At 40.2% G+C, this 18,422-nt stretch overlaps 2 protein-coding genes across 8 annotated transcripts; one reads left to right on the forward strand and one right to left on the reverse strand.

Annotated features, from left to right (window-relative positions):
• The first annotated feature begins 1,109 nt into the window (after positions 1-1,109).
• Positions 1,110-7,070, forward strand: srsf5b (serine and arginine rich splicing factor 5b). Of its 2 annotated transcripts, none has more exons than XM_066694314.1 (8): positions 1,110-1,201; positions 2,262-2,405; positions 2,895-2,965; positions 3,143-3,241; positions 3,685-3,754; positions 5,431-5,504; positions 5,787-5,894; positions 6,070-7,070. In XM_066694314.1, the coding sequence occupies exons 2-8, from the start codon at positions 2,280-2,282 to the stop codon at positions 6,338-6,340; spliced, it is 819 nt and encodes a 272-aa protein (XP_066550411.1). In that variant the 5' UTR covers positions 1,110-1,201; positions 2,262-2,279; the 3' UTR covers positions 6,341-7,070. The 2 variants fall into 2 exon arrangements, with proteins under 2 accessions (XP_066550411.1, XP_066550412.1); XM_066694315.1 differs by having other exon boundaries at positions 1,119-1,201; positions 2,265-2,405.
• A 124-nt stretch (positions 7,071-7,194) lies between these two features.
• slc10a1 (solute carrier family 10 member 1) lies at positions 7,195-18,076 on the reverse strand. Of its 6 annotated transcripts, none has more exons than XM_066694312.1 (6): positions 17,986-18,076; positions 13,432-13,841; positions 11,820-12,024; positions 11,073-11,251; positions 10,760-10,959; positions 7,195-8,493 (listed from the first exon to the last, which is right to left on the reverse strand). In XM_066694312.1, the coding sequence occupies exons 2-6, from the start codon at positions 13,809-13,811 to the stop codon at positions 8,414-8,416; spliced, it is 1,044 nt and encodes a 347-aa protein (XP_066550409.1). In that variant the 5' UTR covers positions 13,812-13,841; positions 17,986-18,076; the 3' UTR covers positions 7,195-8,413. The 6 variants fall into 6 exon arrangements, with proteins under 6 accessions (XP_066550409.1, XP_066550407.1, XP_066550405.1 ...); XM_066694310.1 differs by having other exon boundaries at positions 13,432-13,867; positions 17,986-18,057; XM_066694308.1 differs by lacking the exon at positions 17,986-18,076 and adding an exon at positions 15,703-15,801.
• Between the last annotated feature and the right edge of the window lie 346 nt (positions 18,077-18,422).

An 18,422-nucleotide genomic window follows, 5' to 3' on the forward strand; every position in this document is an offset into this window, starting at 1 on the left:
TGTCATAGTTCTTTGCAGACCACCTGCTTGGATTGTCCAGGGGCCCAAACTGCACATCGCATAGTGACCAATAAACTGCCTTATTTTGTCTCCGCTTTCCAGATGGTACAGTACAGAGTGACTGCATCTCACTGCTTTTCTATTGTGTGCTGTTCATTGAATATAACATCTGATTGTTTTCATGGACATTTGCGTATGTTCTGACACAATTACATCCAGCTGTTGGGATTCACTTGGGCTCCTAAAACACATCACAGACCAAGACCACCATCTTGTTAAGAACTCACTGCAGAATATTCTGTCTTGATTTCCTACTAGCTACTAGCAAAGTATACCATAGTGCATGTGACCTGCACCACAGGTCCTATAACTTTATTATATACATCTAATTACAGTTAAAGTACTTGCCAGATTAACTTCATAGACTGGGTAGATTCCTACACCTACTAGTTCAGCAGATGCATATTGAGTAGCCTATGCTAATTGAAGTATTGTCCTGGGGGGATGGTTCCATCTTGTGGCTGTTCTGAGCACATCATTTTAAGTTCAACAAAGACACTAGAAGTCACCCATACGTTTTCAAATGTAATTATGACCTAGCTTAGACTGCATTAGTCTAAATTTGACCGATTTAAGATTTCTGATATTAATGGCTGGTGCCGATTTTAACCTTTATTAAAATAAGACACGTTTCGGAATGCAGTTGTTTTATTTATTCATTTGGATTCGCCAATCAATTAGGTTACAAATCATCATTGATTTACATTGTGTAATTGATGTAATTAAATTCTGTCATTGTTCATTGTTCATCATCATTTTATCTCATTTTTCATTCCGAACAACCTGTCCCACTCGATCTCGGCATCTTTCTCTGTTTCTCAGCACCAGCTCGGTCGTCCGTGTAGCGCAGATGTCCGCAGTTCTGCGCGGCTCTGCGCTGCTCCACCAATGGGATCGGTGGGATTCCGCAGATCTACGGCGAATCTGCACAGACATCTGCCCTCGAAGAAAAGGCATCTCTGCAGTTCTGTGCAAACGCGCGCAGACCTGCGGAAATCTGCGCTACGCGAAGGCGACCCTCGACTGCAAGTGCCAGCCAATGGGAGAGCAGGAGCACTGTGGGAGGGAACACCGTAGACGCCATTTTGTCCTGTTTATATCGAAGGTCTGCGTCATTTCATAACTCTTACATTTAAAATAGGTAAGTGATTATACCTATCATGCATGTAAAAGAAAAGAAAATGTGATTATGCTGGGAAACGTCTGTAAATCTCACAGATTTCCGGTAACCCTGTGCATGCATGGCATTATTGCATATCACGATAGGTGAAAGATGGCTGTCGTGCAGCTGCTGCTACATTTACGAGGTCTTTGGTTTAATCCTATCTTGCAGATGATCTACAGAACTATGACACTGACAAACTTGATTTAAAATAAAATAAAAACATAACTGAACACTATCTAAATTGACAAAACTCGCCTTGTTATTAAACAGTGTGTAGCACAATGTATTGCCTCGATTCATGTCAAGTATTGATCAAGTTACATACAGCGATACCTTTTTATTTGTTCTAACCCGTTATGCATTTATTATTGCAACGTTTTAAAAACGTCTTGTGCTAAAACCGTAGAGTATCGATGGGTCTAGGGGGGGGTGTCCTTGCTTTCTGAGAAACCAACGATGCTTGGGTTTCTTTTGTTCTTTTGTCGATGTATGTGATGTATCACGTAAAGTGTCACATACATCACAGACATAAATCCGGTCCCTGTTGCATTGCTAATATTTTGCATGAGGTCTTGTTTTGCATGATTTTTGTGACCACAGTTGTTTTGCCATTCAGATGTGTTCGTGCATGTTCAGATATGTGTTGGACAGATGTCACTTTAGTGTTATTAGTAATTAGAGGAGAAGTGATGTATGCAGAATGTACCATAGCTTTACGCATGCGCACGTTAAAGTAGGTCATCCTATCCATTTTGAATTCCTTCTTCTGCCCATATGATGTACAGTGCCTATAGAAAGTCTACACCCCCTTGAACCTTTTTCACATTGTGCTGTCAGTGCCTGAGAGGTTCATGTATTTAAATGAGTCATTGGGTCATTGTCCTGCTGAAAGGTGAACCTCTGTCCCAGTTTCAGATTTCTTGCAGAGGGCAGCAGGTTTTCCTCAAGGACTTTTTGGTACTTTAGTCCATTGGGGCGGGGAGAGCCATTTTGGATGCCTCTGCTAATGTTTGATGTGTATGTGTTTGTTTAAAAGCAGAGAACCCCCATAAAGATGAGCGGCTGTCGTGTCTTCATCGGCCGTCTGAACCCCTCGGCCCGGGAGAAGGATGTGGAGAGGTTCTTCAAGGGTTACGGGAGAATTCGGGATATCGACTTGAAACGGGGCTTTGGTTTTGTGGTAGGTCTTTTTTTTATCACAGTGGCTTCGGATGCTCCCTCCTTCCTGTTTTTTGTAGTCATCCTTGAGGTTGATGTAGAATTGCCTGCTGAAGGGGAATTGCACACAGGGCAGACCTCATATACAGTGGTCACCTAGCCGTTCGTACTCCATCTGCTAATTCTGCAGGGATGGTAATGGGGATGGTGTATGTTAGTACCAAGTATGTTAGATTGTAGATTTCCTCAAAATGTACTGATGCAGAGTACCTTTACTTCAGTCTGATTCACTTTCACTTGTGAATAATAGATAGAATTGAATTGATATAAACCTTCATTTTACTTTGAGACCTTGACAGTGAATGGTAGCGTTTGTGTGGGTGTATGTCTGTGTGGGTGGCTTCTATGACTTTGTGCAAAACGCCAAACCTCTGATAATATATACTTGCTTCAGTAAATGACCTCCACATTGCCTCCATTTTGTTTTCCCCATGGCTTCTCCACATCAAAGGAGTTTGATGACCCTCGAGATGCAGAAGATGCCGTTTATGAACTCGATGGAAAAGAGCTGTGCAATGAAAGGTAGGCAGGGGATCATATGCATCTCTGGGAGGCTAAACACTTTTATAAATATATCAATACATTTAATTATTTATAGAAGGTTATTTCAAAAGGTCACTGCTACTGTTATTGGTGCTGCTTTTCACGGAAGACAACTGCAGTCACAGGATAACGTTAATGTTTCTCAATGCTCCTCAGGGTGACAATCGAGCATGCCCGTGTGCGGCTGCGTGGGGGACGAGGACGGGGCGGCCGCTACCCTGACCGCTACAGTCAGAGGTCGAGGGACAGTCGGAGGTACGCAGCGTCAGTCTGAGGCCTGTCTGCTCCAGAGAGATCCTCCTTCCGGTCCCATAGCTCTGAACTGTGGCCTCGCAGTGAGAAGGGAAGAGGAGGGCTGTGCAATGCAGGTTTTGTCTTTATCTCTCCTGGGTTGGTACGGAGCTGGTGATGATGAGATAGGATGAATAGTAACTGGAATTCCCAAATCAGTGAGTGAATTAGGAGGGAAAGGAGATGAGCCACTCACATCCTGTGAGATGGGGAACACATTCTGTAAAAGCAGAAGGATTTGTTTGATCATGAAAAAAAATGTATCTCCTGGTGGTGAGTTCTAGCCAAGAAACCACATGAATGATCTAGGAGAGTAATTCTGATGTTTATATATGAGGTGGTACAGGTTACACTGCTTATATCTGTACAGGTTATATCTGTATTAAAAGGCTATTCATTTTCCATAGGAATCCCCCTCCTGTCCGCACCGAAAATAGGCTCATTGTGGAGAATTTGTCCTCCAGAGTCAGTTGGCAGGTGAGTTCGATACAGTCCTTACACTTTAATCGCATAATATTTTGTGCACCAAGAATTGGTGTTAATATGCAAAACAACTCCAGAATGTATGTTAATTATTAATCTGTTGAAGATCAGGGATTTCTGTAGTAACTATATGTATTTAGTAGGAAAAAAAGTGTTTAAATAAAAGATGTCCATAATTGTTATGAGTAACAACAACAAAAGTAGTTGATAGGAATAGTTTGATTTTCATTGGAGTTGATTTCAGCCCAAGCATTTCCAAATGTTCCTTAGACTGATTTTCTTAAAGGGTCCATTTGTGACATTTTATCTTTTAATTTTTGCAATTTTTTTTCCGTTTCTTGTTGCCTCTGTTTTAACCAAGTGTTAACCCCTTTATTTGCCAGCCTGTCTGTTGTGTCGTATGGAAGAGATTGCCTTTGGGCGTGGAGTTAAGGCCCTCAGTGTCGCGCTCTCGTGGTTGAGCATGGTTCATACCAGCCAGTCTGTGCTACTGCCACACCTAGTTCACACGGGGGCCTCCTGCAGATCGCTTGAGCGCTTGCTGGGTCCTTGCTGTAAAGTCGCTGGGTGCACTTCCTTCGAAAGTGCCGTCTGGGCCCCTTTGCTGCGATCGAGCAAGCGCCAGAGAAAAGCGAGAGAGAGAGAGAGAGTGTTTTGAGCGAGTCGGTAATTTGAGAGGCTCCAATCCTTCCCGAGTGGTGCGAGTTGGTTCCAGGTGCTGCAGGAAAAATTTGAGGTGCGAGATTTTTTTAGGAGACCCTGTGTCCTGGTCCAAATGGCACACCCAAGGTATTAGCAAACACTTAAACACCCTTCCTCCTCCAGCCTGTAACGAGGGCAGTGCAATTATACTGAGTGGATGTGGAAGGTGTCAGATGAGTCCAGTGCCTTCCCAAACACTTTTTAAGAGTTGCCATGAAATTCTGGGGTCCAAGAATGTAAGGTAGCAACATTCAGTGTCCTTCATCCTCCTCAGTTCCACTTTGAAGGAGGTGGCTGTCGCACATTTCCTTGTAAAACATTTTCTGACTGATATCCCCATGCTGGTTCTACTTTAAAACTGTCCAAAAATAGTTTTTATAAGGAAATATGATGCAGCTGTATCTTCAAAGACTCCTCCCAGAATGCCATACTTTATAGCCGGATTGCAACACATAATATTACTTAGTTATCTTGCCCACCTTCTGTCAGCAGCCAGGAGATCTGAACAATATGCAATGCTGCCCTTTGTAAACACACACAATATGAGCAGAGCAGCTGAAGTTCTGTAGTCTTTTACAGTATTGTAATATTCACAGCCAGCTGTCTAAGTAAAGGAAGGCAGATGCGTTTCCATTTGTAACACAAACGTACAAACACACAATGTGTTTGGTTTTTTTTTGTTCCCCATTAGGTATTGGTGTTGTGGGAAATGCCAACCTTCCTTTAATTGGAAGTTCTGCTGTCAATGTTTATTTTATGAAACAGATAGAAACTGTTTAAAGAGATTAGGGCAATCTTGGTAGTCTGGATGATTCTTGGACCCCTTCCCCACCTAGGATAGGCTGTATTCTTTATGTATATCTAACTTTTCTTCTTTCATTTAGTCTTGAATACATATATATATAAAATTTGTCTTGTTGTACCTCTCTGTATCAACACGTGCCTAACTAGACTGGTCTTGTGTGTAGGATCTGAAAGATTTCATGAGACAGGCGGGGGAGGTTACTTTTGCAGATGCCCACAGGCCTAAACTAAATGAAGGGTAAGTGTTCAATGAAATTTAGTTTCATATGGAATAAATACTACATGCATTTGTTTCAGGGTTGTTTAGTTAACATTTACCTTCTGTAATCTATCTTTGTAGTTGCAGTTCCAGAGTAGTCTCTTTGTACCTTCTGCACTGTTCTTGAAACCTGAACTATAGCTGTCTTTGTAGGGCTGCTTTTTGGGTCTTAAATCTAATGATTTGGTACAATATGGGTATTTTAACAAGAAACACAAATTTGTGGGACTTCAATCTGTTAATTGTCTTTTTTTACTACAGGGTAGTAGAGTTTGCCTCTTACAGTGATCTAAGAAATGCTCTTGATAAGCTGTCTGGGAAAGAAATCAATGGCAGAAAAATCAAACTCACAGAAGCAATTAAACGGAGGTGAGTCCTTGATTGTATCTTTAACTTTGGAAATGAAAGTAGTTTGCTTAATCTCCAGTTGATAGAAATGAGATACTAGACTGAAATGATGAAGTTATTATGCAGAAAGTCCCCATTGTTGGCCCGACACCTGACTGTCCCCTCCCTCCTTCCCTCTCCCGTGTATTTCCCGCAGGTCCAGAACCCGCTCTCGCTCTGGCAGCTCGTCCCGCTCCAGGTCTCGCTCGCGCTCGCGCTCCCGGAGTCGCTCTAGGTCCCGCAGTGCCAAGTCCTACAGCCGCTCTCGTTCCCGCAGCCGTTCGCGCTCACGCTCCGCCAGCAGCTCCCCGGCCCCGGACAAGGAGGCGAAACGCAGCCCCCGCGCCCGCTCCGCATCCCCGGCCTCCCCCGAGCGCCCCCGACCTCGCTCGGTGACTCGCTCGCCCTCTGCCGAGAGTCGGGACTGAGCCCCCCTCCCCACCTCCCTTCTCGGATAACTCTGAGCTCCTGACGGGCCGAGTCAAGAGAGCAGCTCTCCCCACATCTGTGTCCACCCCTTTCGTCCCGTGGTAGGTGTTCGAACACTTCTGTGTGAAAGTAGTCCTCCATCTCGGGGATTTGGAATATGTGCTTCACCGGAACTGACTCAATTTCATGTCGCAGTGTCACGAAAAAACAAAACATTAGGGTGTCGGATCTCAAAGCACCGGGAAACAAGGGTGTCAAAAGAGTCGGCAGTCAAGACGTTGATTCGACAGCAACATACAGTAAAGCCCCCCTGAATGAGGTCAATTGTGTTCTGTCTTTAATATTTAAATGAGTGGATTTGTCAGTTACTTTGTTGTCTTTTTTTTTATTTTGTATTTGTTATCCTGTAATGATTTCTTTTTTAAAACCATATTGCAATCACTGGTAGCACTTGATGAACTTTTGCAGACTTCCTGCAAATATTTCTTCCTCTTGGCAGACAAGTGTACAATAATGTTTTAACCTTTTTTTTTTTTTTGTACAGAAGTGTTGTTTTTCAACTGTGCAGCATTTGGGTAAATTTTGTATAAAAGATATAAATAACAAATGCACATAAGTGGTGAGTGGCAAGACCGATTTTAAGCAGGGATCCTGGGAAAAATGGTTCAGACAACAATGTAAATACTTTGTGTACCACTTCTGAATAAATATGATCTTGCTTAAACAAGGGAGTGCTTTTTGCCTGGAATTGTAACTTGCAGGTTGTGCAGAGGAAGCATGGATGAGGATTGTGGGCAATATGATTTGATTAGGTTTAGGCACATATGCTGTAATGCTAATAAAAAAAATACAATCCCCTTCAAAAGATACATTTAACCACAAAGGGTGTTATAATTAGGTTACAGTGCGCAAAAACAGAAAATGTGCAACTTTCAGCATCTGATATACATCTGTATGTAGTTATTGGATCAGAAGCATTGTGATTTCAACAATTAAAAATAATCCAATGCATTAATCCATTTTTGTTTGTTTGTGTAACACATTGGTGGCAATTCTGAACATAAGAGGTCCTGTGTAAATTGTGTTACATTGACAAAGATCATTCTTAGTTACCTTCCTCTTAATCACGATTTAATCTATATTACATGCAAGTGTTTTTGTTTGTGAAAAAGTCATGTGAAAGGGTGTTTCTATTCTTATACTTTGATAATATACACTCAGTACTGAATTTTAACATCTGCATTTTTGCTCAAGCACTATTGGGCTTTCATACCAAAACTGGGATTTAACCAAATATTACTTTCAGTGATTACACTTTCAAACCAACACATGAGGCATTCATTTTTTATTTTTTATTATTATTTTTTTATATTGCTCCCTTTTCCTTGTGATTTGACCATTCCTATTTTCCACACTGCCCTGTTTGAGACATATCTTAAGGCAATGCATATTTTCTACACTAGGTTCCTTGATAAAAAAAAATATATAAACATGGTTATTTGAGTAATGCCATACAGAAGAGAAAGCTAAAAAGGTTGCTTATGAATTTTATATCAAAAGATTTTGCCTACATTAAGTGGTACAGATCAAAGTCCTTATTGATGATTCGAACTACGCGATACATTTCCACAGTATGAGTATGAGGAGTCAAATCACAGTTTCTGGTGTCATATGAGTACATTGTGTGTTACATTATGGTTTTAAATGAATTCAGTATTTGTATTGTATGCAGATATAACAAAACATTTTTTCATGGTAAAACGAACATAACCAGTCCATATACCATGTCATGTTTTGGTAAAAGTTAATCGTAGTGGTGTTGAAGCATTATAGCAACATCACACATAATTTGATTACTTCAGATAATCTTTGATGCAAGTTTTGATTCTGAAGATTTGGAAAGATCAGTGCCATTAAACACTGCACTTGTAAGTATTAGTCTGATCCACTCAGGATTTGCCCTGCACACATAAGTCTCTCCCCTTCAAACAGATTGCAATTGAAATCTCTTTGGGAGTTGCTATTTACTCAAGCCCCTTGCACGTTTCTCTGCAGTTTTTCATTTGGGATCTTCAGTACAGCGTCCCCTTGTCTTGATCCAGTTTCACTTCTACTTTTTTGTCCACAGAAATATATAGAATTTTCTCTGGGACTGGAGGAGGAGAGAGAAAAAACAAATCAATCTACATTTATACAAACATCATAAAGTGATGCATCTAAGAACAATGTGGGTCACACTAAGCTGGCATATTTTGTTGTCTTTCTATTGAGTAAATGCATGTAACAATAAAAATAAAGACCCAACCCCCGTCACAAATATTTATTGAATTTAAGTCCTAGATAGGGTTCTATTGTTTCAATTGTTTTTTTTAACTTTAGTTAATCCAGATCCCTTGATGTACAGTAAATTAAAACAAAAAGCAGCATTTATATATTAGTATTATGCTGTGTTTTATCCACAAAAGAGTAATCTCCAAAATACATAGGTGGATAATGAACAAAATCAGCAGTTTTGAAATGGTGACCAGCAAGATGGGAATGTTTACTTCATGCTTTAATGTGCTCAAGTGATCATTGCTGCATTGTTCAATGAAGATCCATCTATTTTGGATGGCATATAGTGGGAGCCAAGCTGCTTGAGTTAAAAAATATATTATACATACGTTTGCCTAGTTAAGATAACCTGACTTGGTAGATACAGTGAGGGAAAAAAGTATTTGATCCCCTGCTGATTTTGTACATTTGCCCACTGACAAAGAAATGATCAGTCTATAATTTTAATGGTAGGTGTATTTTAACAGTGAGAGACAGAATAACAACAAAAAAATCCAGAAAAACGCATTTCAAAAAAGTTATAAATTGATTTGCATGTTAATGAGTGAAATAAGTATTTGACCCCTGCGACTTAGTACTTGGTGGCAAAACCCTTGTTGAAAATCACAGAGGTCAGACGTTTCTTGTAGTTGGCCACCAGGTTTGCACACATCTCAGGAGGGATTTTGTCCCACTCCTCTTTGCAGATCCTCTCCAAGTCATTAACGTTTCGAAGCTGACGTTTGGCAACTCGAACCTTCAGCACCCTCCACAGATTTCTTATGGGATTAAGGTCTGGAGACTGGCTAGGCCACTCCAGGACCTTAATGTGCTTCTTCTTGAGCCACTCCTTTGTTGCCTTGGCTGTGTGTTATGGGTCATTGTCATGCTGGAATACCCATCCACGACCCATTTTCAATGCCCTGGCTGAGGGAAGGAGGTTCTCACCCAAGATTTGGCGGTATATGGCCCCGTCCATCGTCCCTTTGATGCGGTGCAGTTGTCCTGTCCCCTTAGCAGAAAAACACCCCCAAAGCATAATGTTTCCACCTCCATGTTTGACGGTGGGGATGGTGTTCTTGGGGTCATTCCTCCTCCTCCAAACACGGCGAGTTGAGTTGATGCCAAAGAGCTCGATTTTGGTCTCATCTGACCACAACACTTTCACCCAGTTCTCCTCTGAATCATTCAGATGTTCATTGGCAAACTTCAGACGGGCCTGTACATGAGCTTTCTTGAGCAGGGGGACCTTGAGGGCACTGCAGGATTTCAGTCCTTCACGGCGTAGTGTGTTACCAATTGTTTTCTTGGTGACTATGGTCCCAGCTGCCTTGAGATCATTAACAAGATCCTCCCGTGTAGTTCTGGGCTGATTCCTCACCGTTCTCATGATCATTGAAACTCCACGAGGTGAGATCTTGCATGGAGCCCCAGACCGAGGGAGACTGACAGTTATTTTGTGTTTCTTCCATTTGCGAATAATCGCACCAACTGTTGTCACCTTCCCACCAAGCTGCTTGGCGATGGTCTTGTAGCCCATTCCAGCCTTGTGTAGGTCTACAATCTTGTCCCTGACATCCTTGGACAGCTCTTTGGTCTTGACCATGTTGGAGAGTTTGGAATCTGATTGATTGATTGCTTCTGTGGACAGGTGTCTTTTATACAGGTAACGAGCTGAGATTAGGAGCACTCCCTTTAAGAGAGTGCTCCTACTCTCAGCTCGTTACCTGTATAAAATACACCTGGGAGCCAGAAATCTTGCTGATTGATAGGGGATCAAATACTTATTTCCCTCATTAACATGCAAATCAATTCATAACTTTTTTGAAATACGTTTTTCCGGATTGTTTTGTTGTTATTCTGTCTCTCACTGTTAAAATACACCTACCATTAAAATGATAGACTGATCATTTCTTTGTCAGTGGGCAAACGTACAAAATCAGCAGGGGATCAAATACTTTTTTCCCCTCACTGTAAATAGAAAACAAAAGCTCAGGGAGTCATGTGATCCCAGCAAGCTTCCTAGCTAGCTTTTTCCTCATAGCATGTTAAACTACTGCACAATACAAGTGATTCAGTTGAGAGTTTTGGGCTGGAGTGCTTACCATGTGATGGAGGCCACAGCGTTTGGTAACACCTATAGAGCAAGATTAAGATAAATGCCTCCCCAATTTGGAAAATGATGTAGATGAGTGGAAACAAGTACAGGGGTCCAATGACTTCTAGTGGGAATGCCACTTTTAAAATAGTGGCGCATAGCTGGATATTCTGACAGCCAGTCTCCATGGAGACTGTCCTTTTACACCTGCGAAAGGAAGTGAGGAAACAACTAATGTTAGGAGGTGAGAAGATGAAGAGAAAGAAGAAAATGTGTAAAAAAAACAAAAAATTTCTGGAGCAACAATCCATTTCACTTACTGTTCATTGAGACGGAATAGCGTGGACAACAAGTAGCCAAGTAGGAACCCAGTGAGAGGCATTAGAGCAGACGTGGCCAACAGAGAAGGAGACAGGACTATCCAGATAGTACTGCCAATGGTTATGCCAGAGAGGATGCCAATTGCCACAGAGGCTATTAGCATTATGCTCAGACCCACCTAGGAAAGACATGGAGGTTAAACATTGTATTGTATTGTTCCTAAAGGCACCGAGTACTGTAGCCAATTTAGTGTGGATTGGATATAGGCTAAATTCTTACTCTCAGTCAGTATAATTTCTTCTCCTATGACAGCTGCTGACAAAATCTTCTAGGAGTAAAATAGTAATAAGAAAGTTTAAGTATTGATTTGATCTCCAAATGATTTCTTTCTTAACTAAAAAGTAATTTCCAGAAACAAAACAATGAAACCCTAGGAAACCATGACGCACCCAATTGTATTTTATTTTGTTTGGCCTGACATGAGTTGGGCTTTGATTTCACTGGCACACAAAGTTGTTGTAGGATATAAAAACCAAATGATAAGTCATTCCAAAACCAACACTCAACCCAATGAAACAGCGTGCTTTTAAAAGGGGGTAGCTCCCAGAAATGCAACTAAACTCCTGGGAATGTGAATGCAGGATAATAACAAGACATCTTGGATATTTTGTGTGGTATTTTGAAACGTTTGTGCTCACCAGCCCTATCAATATAATTGGGAAACAATGGCGGACTGGCAGACTTACCCGCACAATGATCTTTGAGTAGCGAGGCACGCGGGCATTGATGGCTATCCCAATGGCACAGGGCAGCAGTGTCATGACCAGGGCGATGGTGATGCCTCCGTAGGGCACAGCGTTTTCCACATCAGAGAAGCCATGGCAGTACAGGTACAGAAGGAGTGGCATCATACCCAAGGCCAGCACTGTGGAACATGTGGTCATCACGATACTGGGAAGAAAGAAACATCTCCTCACCTCAGACCACCTCTTACCTTTATGTGACTGCGGACATATGGTCTAATCCAGTCACTTGAAATGATTTTATTGTTCTGTTTTAGATTGAACTCATGTCTCATGTGGACCATAACTTCTTCTCAAAAGTATTTTCAAACACTTTCGACAACATTAGCCAGGGCACTAATGTCAAAGCTGGAGCGAGATTCGTTTTTATTCCAAAACCAGATTTTTTCACCCATTCAGCCTGGACAAAACCTATTCAAAAGGCTTTGGTTTTGGGCCGAGATAACTGCCTAGCAGAGTGTGCTTTTCTAACTAAGGAGAAACAGGAATAGAGAATCACTTTGATCGCATTTTGGAAAAACAGGCAAGAAATTAAACAGATCCCAGAGTATGTCTGAAACTCCACATTTAACTGTCGCCAACAGTCTGGACATCATATGTAAAAGTTTCTTGGCTGCAGGTACCTTTACTGTAGTAGATGTTTTCTTGTTTTGGAGTTTATTTTCAAACTTAATGACAACCAGAAGACAGACAGTTTTTCCAAATCCTATAACTATGATTTACATTAAATGAAATATCTAAGCTTAAGTTAAGTATCTTGTAATCTATTAATTTCTATATCTGCAAGACTCGTGAAGGGCATGGCTGTGTGTTTGTAAGATGTGCCCATTTGGAGACCTTGCACACAGAGTCCTTAAGTCCAGCACACTAATTACAATTGAATGAGGACTAGAATATCTCACAACTGATATCTACAGAGAACAAGCCAAATGGGTAAAATGGTGTGAATGGCTTTCCCTCACTTTTTCGTAAGTTTTAATGTTCACATAAAAAAAAAAGAGAGTAAATTCAAGGTCTTTGACCGAGGATATTAACATCAGATCAGCTGTTATTGCCCAGAAAGATAAATGCCAAGCTGATAAAAATGTAATAAAAAAAAATCTATTTTCTTGGGTGTTAATCATTAGGTATTAATTGTGTTCTGACTGTGTCAATAACCTGCTACCTATAGAATTCAGACAGTAAACATAGTGTTCTAAGGGAAGAACTGATTATTCACAAAGCTGATGTGTTTATTTGATTAGGCAATAGTTCATTGAACTCAGGGACGCTGGCCGATAAATACATCTTTACCTAGAGAAAGACGTGTAGAATTACAAACAAGCATCAAGAAAGATCAAATGAATCTGGATTTAGGCATTTTCAGTTTTACATAGGCCAAAGAACCCGTTTGTTTTTTAATTGGATAGCCCAACAGGCCACAGTTCTCATATTATTAATGTATATTATTCTGTACTGCTCTTTTACATGTACTTAAGCAGGATTAACTCTGTTATATGTGACAATCATGCATCTTTAAATGGCATTTGTTACTTTTGCACCCTCAGTGTCTCACCTGAGGTTCATGTCTCCGTTCAGAGCCAAGGCGAAGATGTTAGACAGGTTTCCTCCGGGACAGCAGCCGCAGATGAGCACAGTCACTGCTTCGATGGGTCCGAGCCGAAAGACTTTAGCCATCGCAAAGGCCGTCAGGGGCATGACGCCGTACTGAGCCATTACAGCAATGGCCACACCTTTGGGCTTCAGGAAATGTTCTTTGATCTTGGAGATCTCCATGGTGCAGCCCAGGGAGATCATGGTGATGAAGAGGATGATTATGGTTATGGCACCAATGACCTTGTCCACGACTGGCGAAAAAGGCAACTGGAACACTTCTGTGAAGTTGGACAGTGTGACATTGAAGGGATCCCCTGTGTAGTTCATGATGCTGTCCATCTTGGCTGTTTAATCCTCCCTGGTGGCACCCTTTAAAGACACAGGCCAAAACAAACCTGGTGAGGAGAAGTAGATGGCCTGTCAATGCCTGCCTTGAAACGACACCTGTGTGTTGTTCTCCTCTGTCCACTGAGGCACTGTAGCAATGAGGTGAATTGATGGTATCGTCAATCCCAAATTGGGATGGTAAAATAAAACAGAAATGTAAAAAAATAAAAATAAAAGAAACATTTACATTACATAAAACATTGGTAAACCACTTTAGATCAACTTTAAATGCATTTCTGCCATGATTGAGAACAATAAATCAAACTCATGACTGTACAGCACAATCAACGCATCAAATAATGAGAATCAAGCAATGTTCATTTACAGACAGGTTCCTCTCATCTTGGCAGTCACTGTACCTATTAGAAGATCATGAAAATCTGCCTAATACTTTCCAAAGTCCCTTTGCAATCCCATTTTGGTCCTGAACATAACTGTAGATCCAGTCCTAAAGAACGTAGTATCCAATCTTCTAGGTAAGAAAATGTAGACCAGTACATTGACACTGCTGTGATGTTACAAGAATTGCCCAGATAAATGCTGCCAGTGAAACTGTGCCTCTACCCCTCCGGGTCCCCTGGCATCCCTTGGAAACACTGCTTGTTTGCCACCGTACTCTACTATTCAGGTTATTGTTAAATGACCTGAAGCAGGAACATAGCCAGGGGGCCACAAAGACTGGGTTGATGACTTCACAACAGAAAGGCCTCAATTAATGGGCTTAACTACTCTGGGAAATCCAACTCTTTTTAGTCTATAAAAAAACTGCCTTTCAACTCCAGCTGATTTTAGATGTAAAATTCTATTAAATGGTAAAGCAAGATTTGAATAATACCTTCCAAACTTTAAAATCACAGTAGAGCTCTGTGCATATTAACAAGAGAGATACTTAAAAACGGTTTCCTCTAATGAAAATGAAATACTCAAATATCATTGATGTCTTACTGATTCATACAACAATTTGCAGTCTGCAGTCATTTGTTAGCAGAATTACTTTATTATTAGATTAGAGACCTATATTAAATACATGTTTTAAAAAGGTTTAAAGTAAATTATTAGATCGTTGTTGTTGGGGTAAAATTGCCCCCTATGTATTGTATATCCCCACTGTATAACTGTAAAAAAATATAAGAAACTTTCCAGTAAGTTACTAGTTAAAACTTGTTTTTATTTGGATTTCTCTGCTCAGACTTATCTGTGTGGCAGATAGAAACAATTTCTGCTGCCGTGGAAATTCTTCGGGTAACGAACCAAAATTATCTATTAACACGTTTTATTAGTACAGTGTGTCCTTGGTACCAGCGCTTCCATGTCTGGACTAATTACAAAGAAAACCTTATGATATTTTGTTTACCATGATTTGTACCGCATCCTTGATATCAATGCCTCCCCTTCTGGACTAATTACAAAGAATACCTTATTAAATTTTGTTTCCCATGTCTTAGAGCTGCCCCGGACATATGCCAAGAAAATATCATCCAGGTTCAGGAGTGCCCCGAAACTCCTTTGAAATACTGCTTGTAGCTGTATAAAAGGCTGTGTGAAACTTTCAATAAATGAAGATAAACGAACAGACTTCTGGAAGCGCTCACTGGGGTGCCTGATTCACTGGGACCCGAAGGGTTGCTTCAACTGAAGTGTTGAACCTTAACAGTTGTAGAATATATGTTTATAAGCTTGCAGGCTTGACCTTTTCTTTTTTAAATATGCAAATCCTTAAGATATGCAATTATTTTGGGATAAACAGATATACATTATATACATACATGCATACATACATATAGAATTGTTTACCTAAAAATAATAGTTCATATTAGCTTTTAAAACCCAAATCACTGCCTACCTTCATTCTAAGCAAGTCTGCATTTAGGCATTCATCCATTCACAGTCATCTAGTCTTTCCTGTTATTAGTAGAGAGTGTGACTATCATACTCCCTGATCACACATTCTTAACTGAATCTTACTCCAAGCAGTCAATGGGGTGCTGGTCATGTGGTATAACAGTCACATGGAATCCAGGCATATTCCTGCAAGGCTGCATCTTATAATGAATATGTGCAGTCTTGTCTGCAATTCCTTAACTGGTTTCACTATGAGCCGCCATGCTATGGACACAATCTATGCGTGTTCTTCCATCACAATGTCAAAAAATGTGTTTCCTCTGTGTTTAATTAAAATAGTAACCTAAGTTGTATGTATGGAATACAACTATTCATTAGCAAATTAAATTAATTGATCCTTTTAATTTTAAAATGTAAATTTCTCACATTTTACCATTAATTAGATTCATAAGAACAACATATTTCCATACATATGTACTGGCAGCCACAGCGTATTTTATTCTGACATTTCATTTCCAAGTTGCATCTCTAGATCATTTCCAGGAGTGAGGTGTGAGGTGTGCACCAGCGGAGGGGAGACACTCTGTTCATCACCTTACAAGCTATTCATTCAGGGGTCTAATTAAAATCCACCTCAATGTGTAGAAATTTCCTGAATTGCACTGAAATTAGTTCTGGCCAAATCCCACAAGATGTAATACTCCTGGGATATAATTTAGTTAGCAATTTAATAATTTTGTCCCGAGTCTGAATAAGACGGCCACCATGCCATCACAAACCCTTAATTGTAACGCCACGGTTTAGATTGGAATGCTGTGTATACATGTATACAGTGTATTATATAGCTGGTATGTTTAGTAGTTATATTTGGTGGGTATTTTGTCTTCATCTTTTTAAAATCATCCTTTAAGTTTATGTCAAGTAAATATGTTTTGCCTACATTTGTATACATTTGTTTTTAGCTGTTATTGAATAATGTTTCCTACAACATTGTATCATCACATATACAACTCAGCGGCAGAGGAGTGTGGGAACCTTCTGTGCTCTGTCAAAGGGTCTGATTGTTTGGGCAGAGTTGCATTTGTTGCCATGAAACTGCAGAACCCTTGGCATGGGATTTAAACAGTACCAGAGCTCTCGATTGAAATTCTGTAACCATGAGATGGGCTGCATCTGCCAGATAGGCAGCTATTGCATTTTGAAGTATCACCCTGAAATCTCTTCTCTTCCCATTCAGCTTCCAACGCTCAGGGACCTGTGCTACGACTGATACAAATGTCATGGTGTACTCCTCAGACTAGAGTCAGGAATACAGAGAAGCTGTAAAGTAAAGAGTAAAGATCACTCACTAAGCTACTGTTACAACCTTACAGCCTGTATTTATTCCCCTCTCCTTTCGTCATTGCTAAACATGCCAGTGCTCTGTTAGTGTGCTCTGTTCATGATTTTGCCACTGGCTAATTCGATGACATTCATGTTACAACCAGTCGCCAACTCAAGTGATGAAGACTTGTGACGTATGACACAATTGCTTGATTGTTCGGACAGGGTTTATTTGACTACAAAGACATCAGAATGATTTCCCCATCGTATATAAGCAGTCTGGTTATTATAATTCTCCAATCAAGTGAAAATGTGTGTGTTAAAGAAAATGTTTTTTTTGTTGACATTGTTGTATTTTAGGAATTCATAGGATTTCACCCTTGCCAGGTGAAGCTTTTTTGTTTATTTCTTCCTAAAATGTTGAGATGAATCAATACATAAGTATTCCAGCCCAGCTGTTCTTAAGTTCTTAAATCTACTTAGTGTAAATCAACATTATTTCTCTCTTTTCTGATTTAGCTTAAATACTGTAGAAAGTGGTATTATTTTTGCAAATCACCTAAGAAATCTACCAATAACAGTAACCCTGTATTCATCTCCTCCTAGTAGTCTCTTATTTTGTTTCGTTTCATTCTAGTTTATTCAGTTAATATATTTTTGGGTAGAATGACACACTTTTTACCAGTTATGTCATGTTGTTCAGAGAATGCAGGATCTCTTTACTTTCTGGAGCCTCTCGTTGAGAAGTTGTTGGAGGGAATTTTTCTGTGTCCTATGGCTACCAGTTTGCTTAAAACAATAATGCAATTACAGAAATCAATACACCATTGCAACACACATCTTAGTGTGGGTCCTATATTACAGTTGACATAAATTGTCATGCAATTCATGCAAAAGTGAATTAGAATTAGTAGGTGAAATTCATTTAGAAGTAAAATGTAAATAGTAAAACAGTCTTTACCTTGTCAGTTGGTATTGCGCTCTCAATGCCCTCCTGAAGTTACTGAAATATTTTTTTTTTTGATGGCTCATTTTAAAGCCCCTGTCCAGAAATCAGGTAATTATTAATGAGTGCCATAAATTCTTCCCAAGACAACTGAAATACCTGTAGATTGACCCGTCATGTCCTTGTTGACTGTTATCTGATTACTTTAGCACTCCAAGCACTGCAAGTTCTGATTGGGGAGCAAAATGTACTTTCAAGTGGAGCTGAAAAGATGTCAGAATAGATTTCACCTGTTCAAAAAGTATGGGCCTGACTTCAAGGGTGATGGAGTTCTGATTCACCCAAATATTTACCAACAATCTGCCAATGACGTAGATGTATCTGTTGAAGCGCTAATTGTCAAGTGCATGGATTGTAAAATTAAAATGCGTTACCAATCAGTACCAATCAGA

Source organism: Amia ocellicauda, chromosome 21 (assembly GCF_036373705.1).
Source record: "Amia ocellicauda isolate fAmiCal2 chromosome 21, fAmiCal2.hap1, whole genome shotgun sequence".
Lineage (NCBI taxonomy): Eukaryota > Metazoa > Chordata > Actinopteri > Amiiformes > Amiidae > Amia > Amia ocellicauda.

Coding starts and splice junctions, on each gene's coding strand:
- srsf5b (XM_066694314.1), top strand. CDS start 2,280: ATGAGCGGCTGTCGTGTCTTCATCGGCCGTCTGAACCCCTCGGCCCGG. Junction 2,406..2,894: donor AACGGGGCTTTGGTTTTGTG/GTAGGTCTTTTT, acceptor TCCACATCAAAG/GAGTTTGATGACCCTCGAGA. Junction 5,505..5,786: donor AGGCCTAAACTAAATGAAGG/GTAAGTGTTCAA, acceptor TTTTTACTACAG/GGTAGTAGAGTTTGCCTCTT.
- slc10a1 (XM_066694312.1), bottom strand. CDS start 13,811: ATGGACAGCATCATGAACTACACAGGGGATCCCTTCAATGTCACACTG. Junction 12,025..13,431: donor AACGGAGACATGAACCTCAG/GTGAGACACTGA, acceptor CTTTCTTCCCAG/TATCGTGATGACCACATGTT. Junction 11,252..11,819: donor ACTCAAAGATCATTGTGCGG/GTAAGTCTGCCA, acceptor TGTCTTTCCTAG/GTGGGTCTGAGCATAATGCT.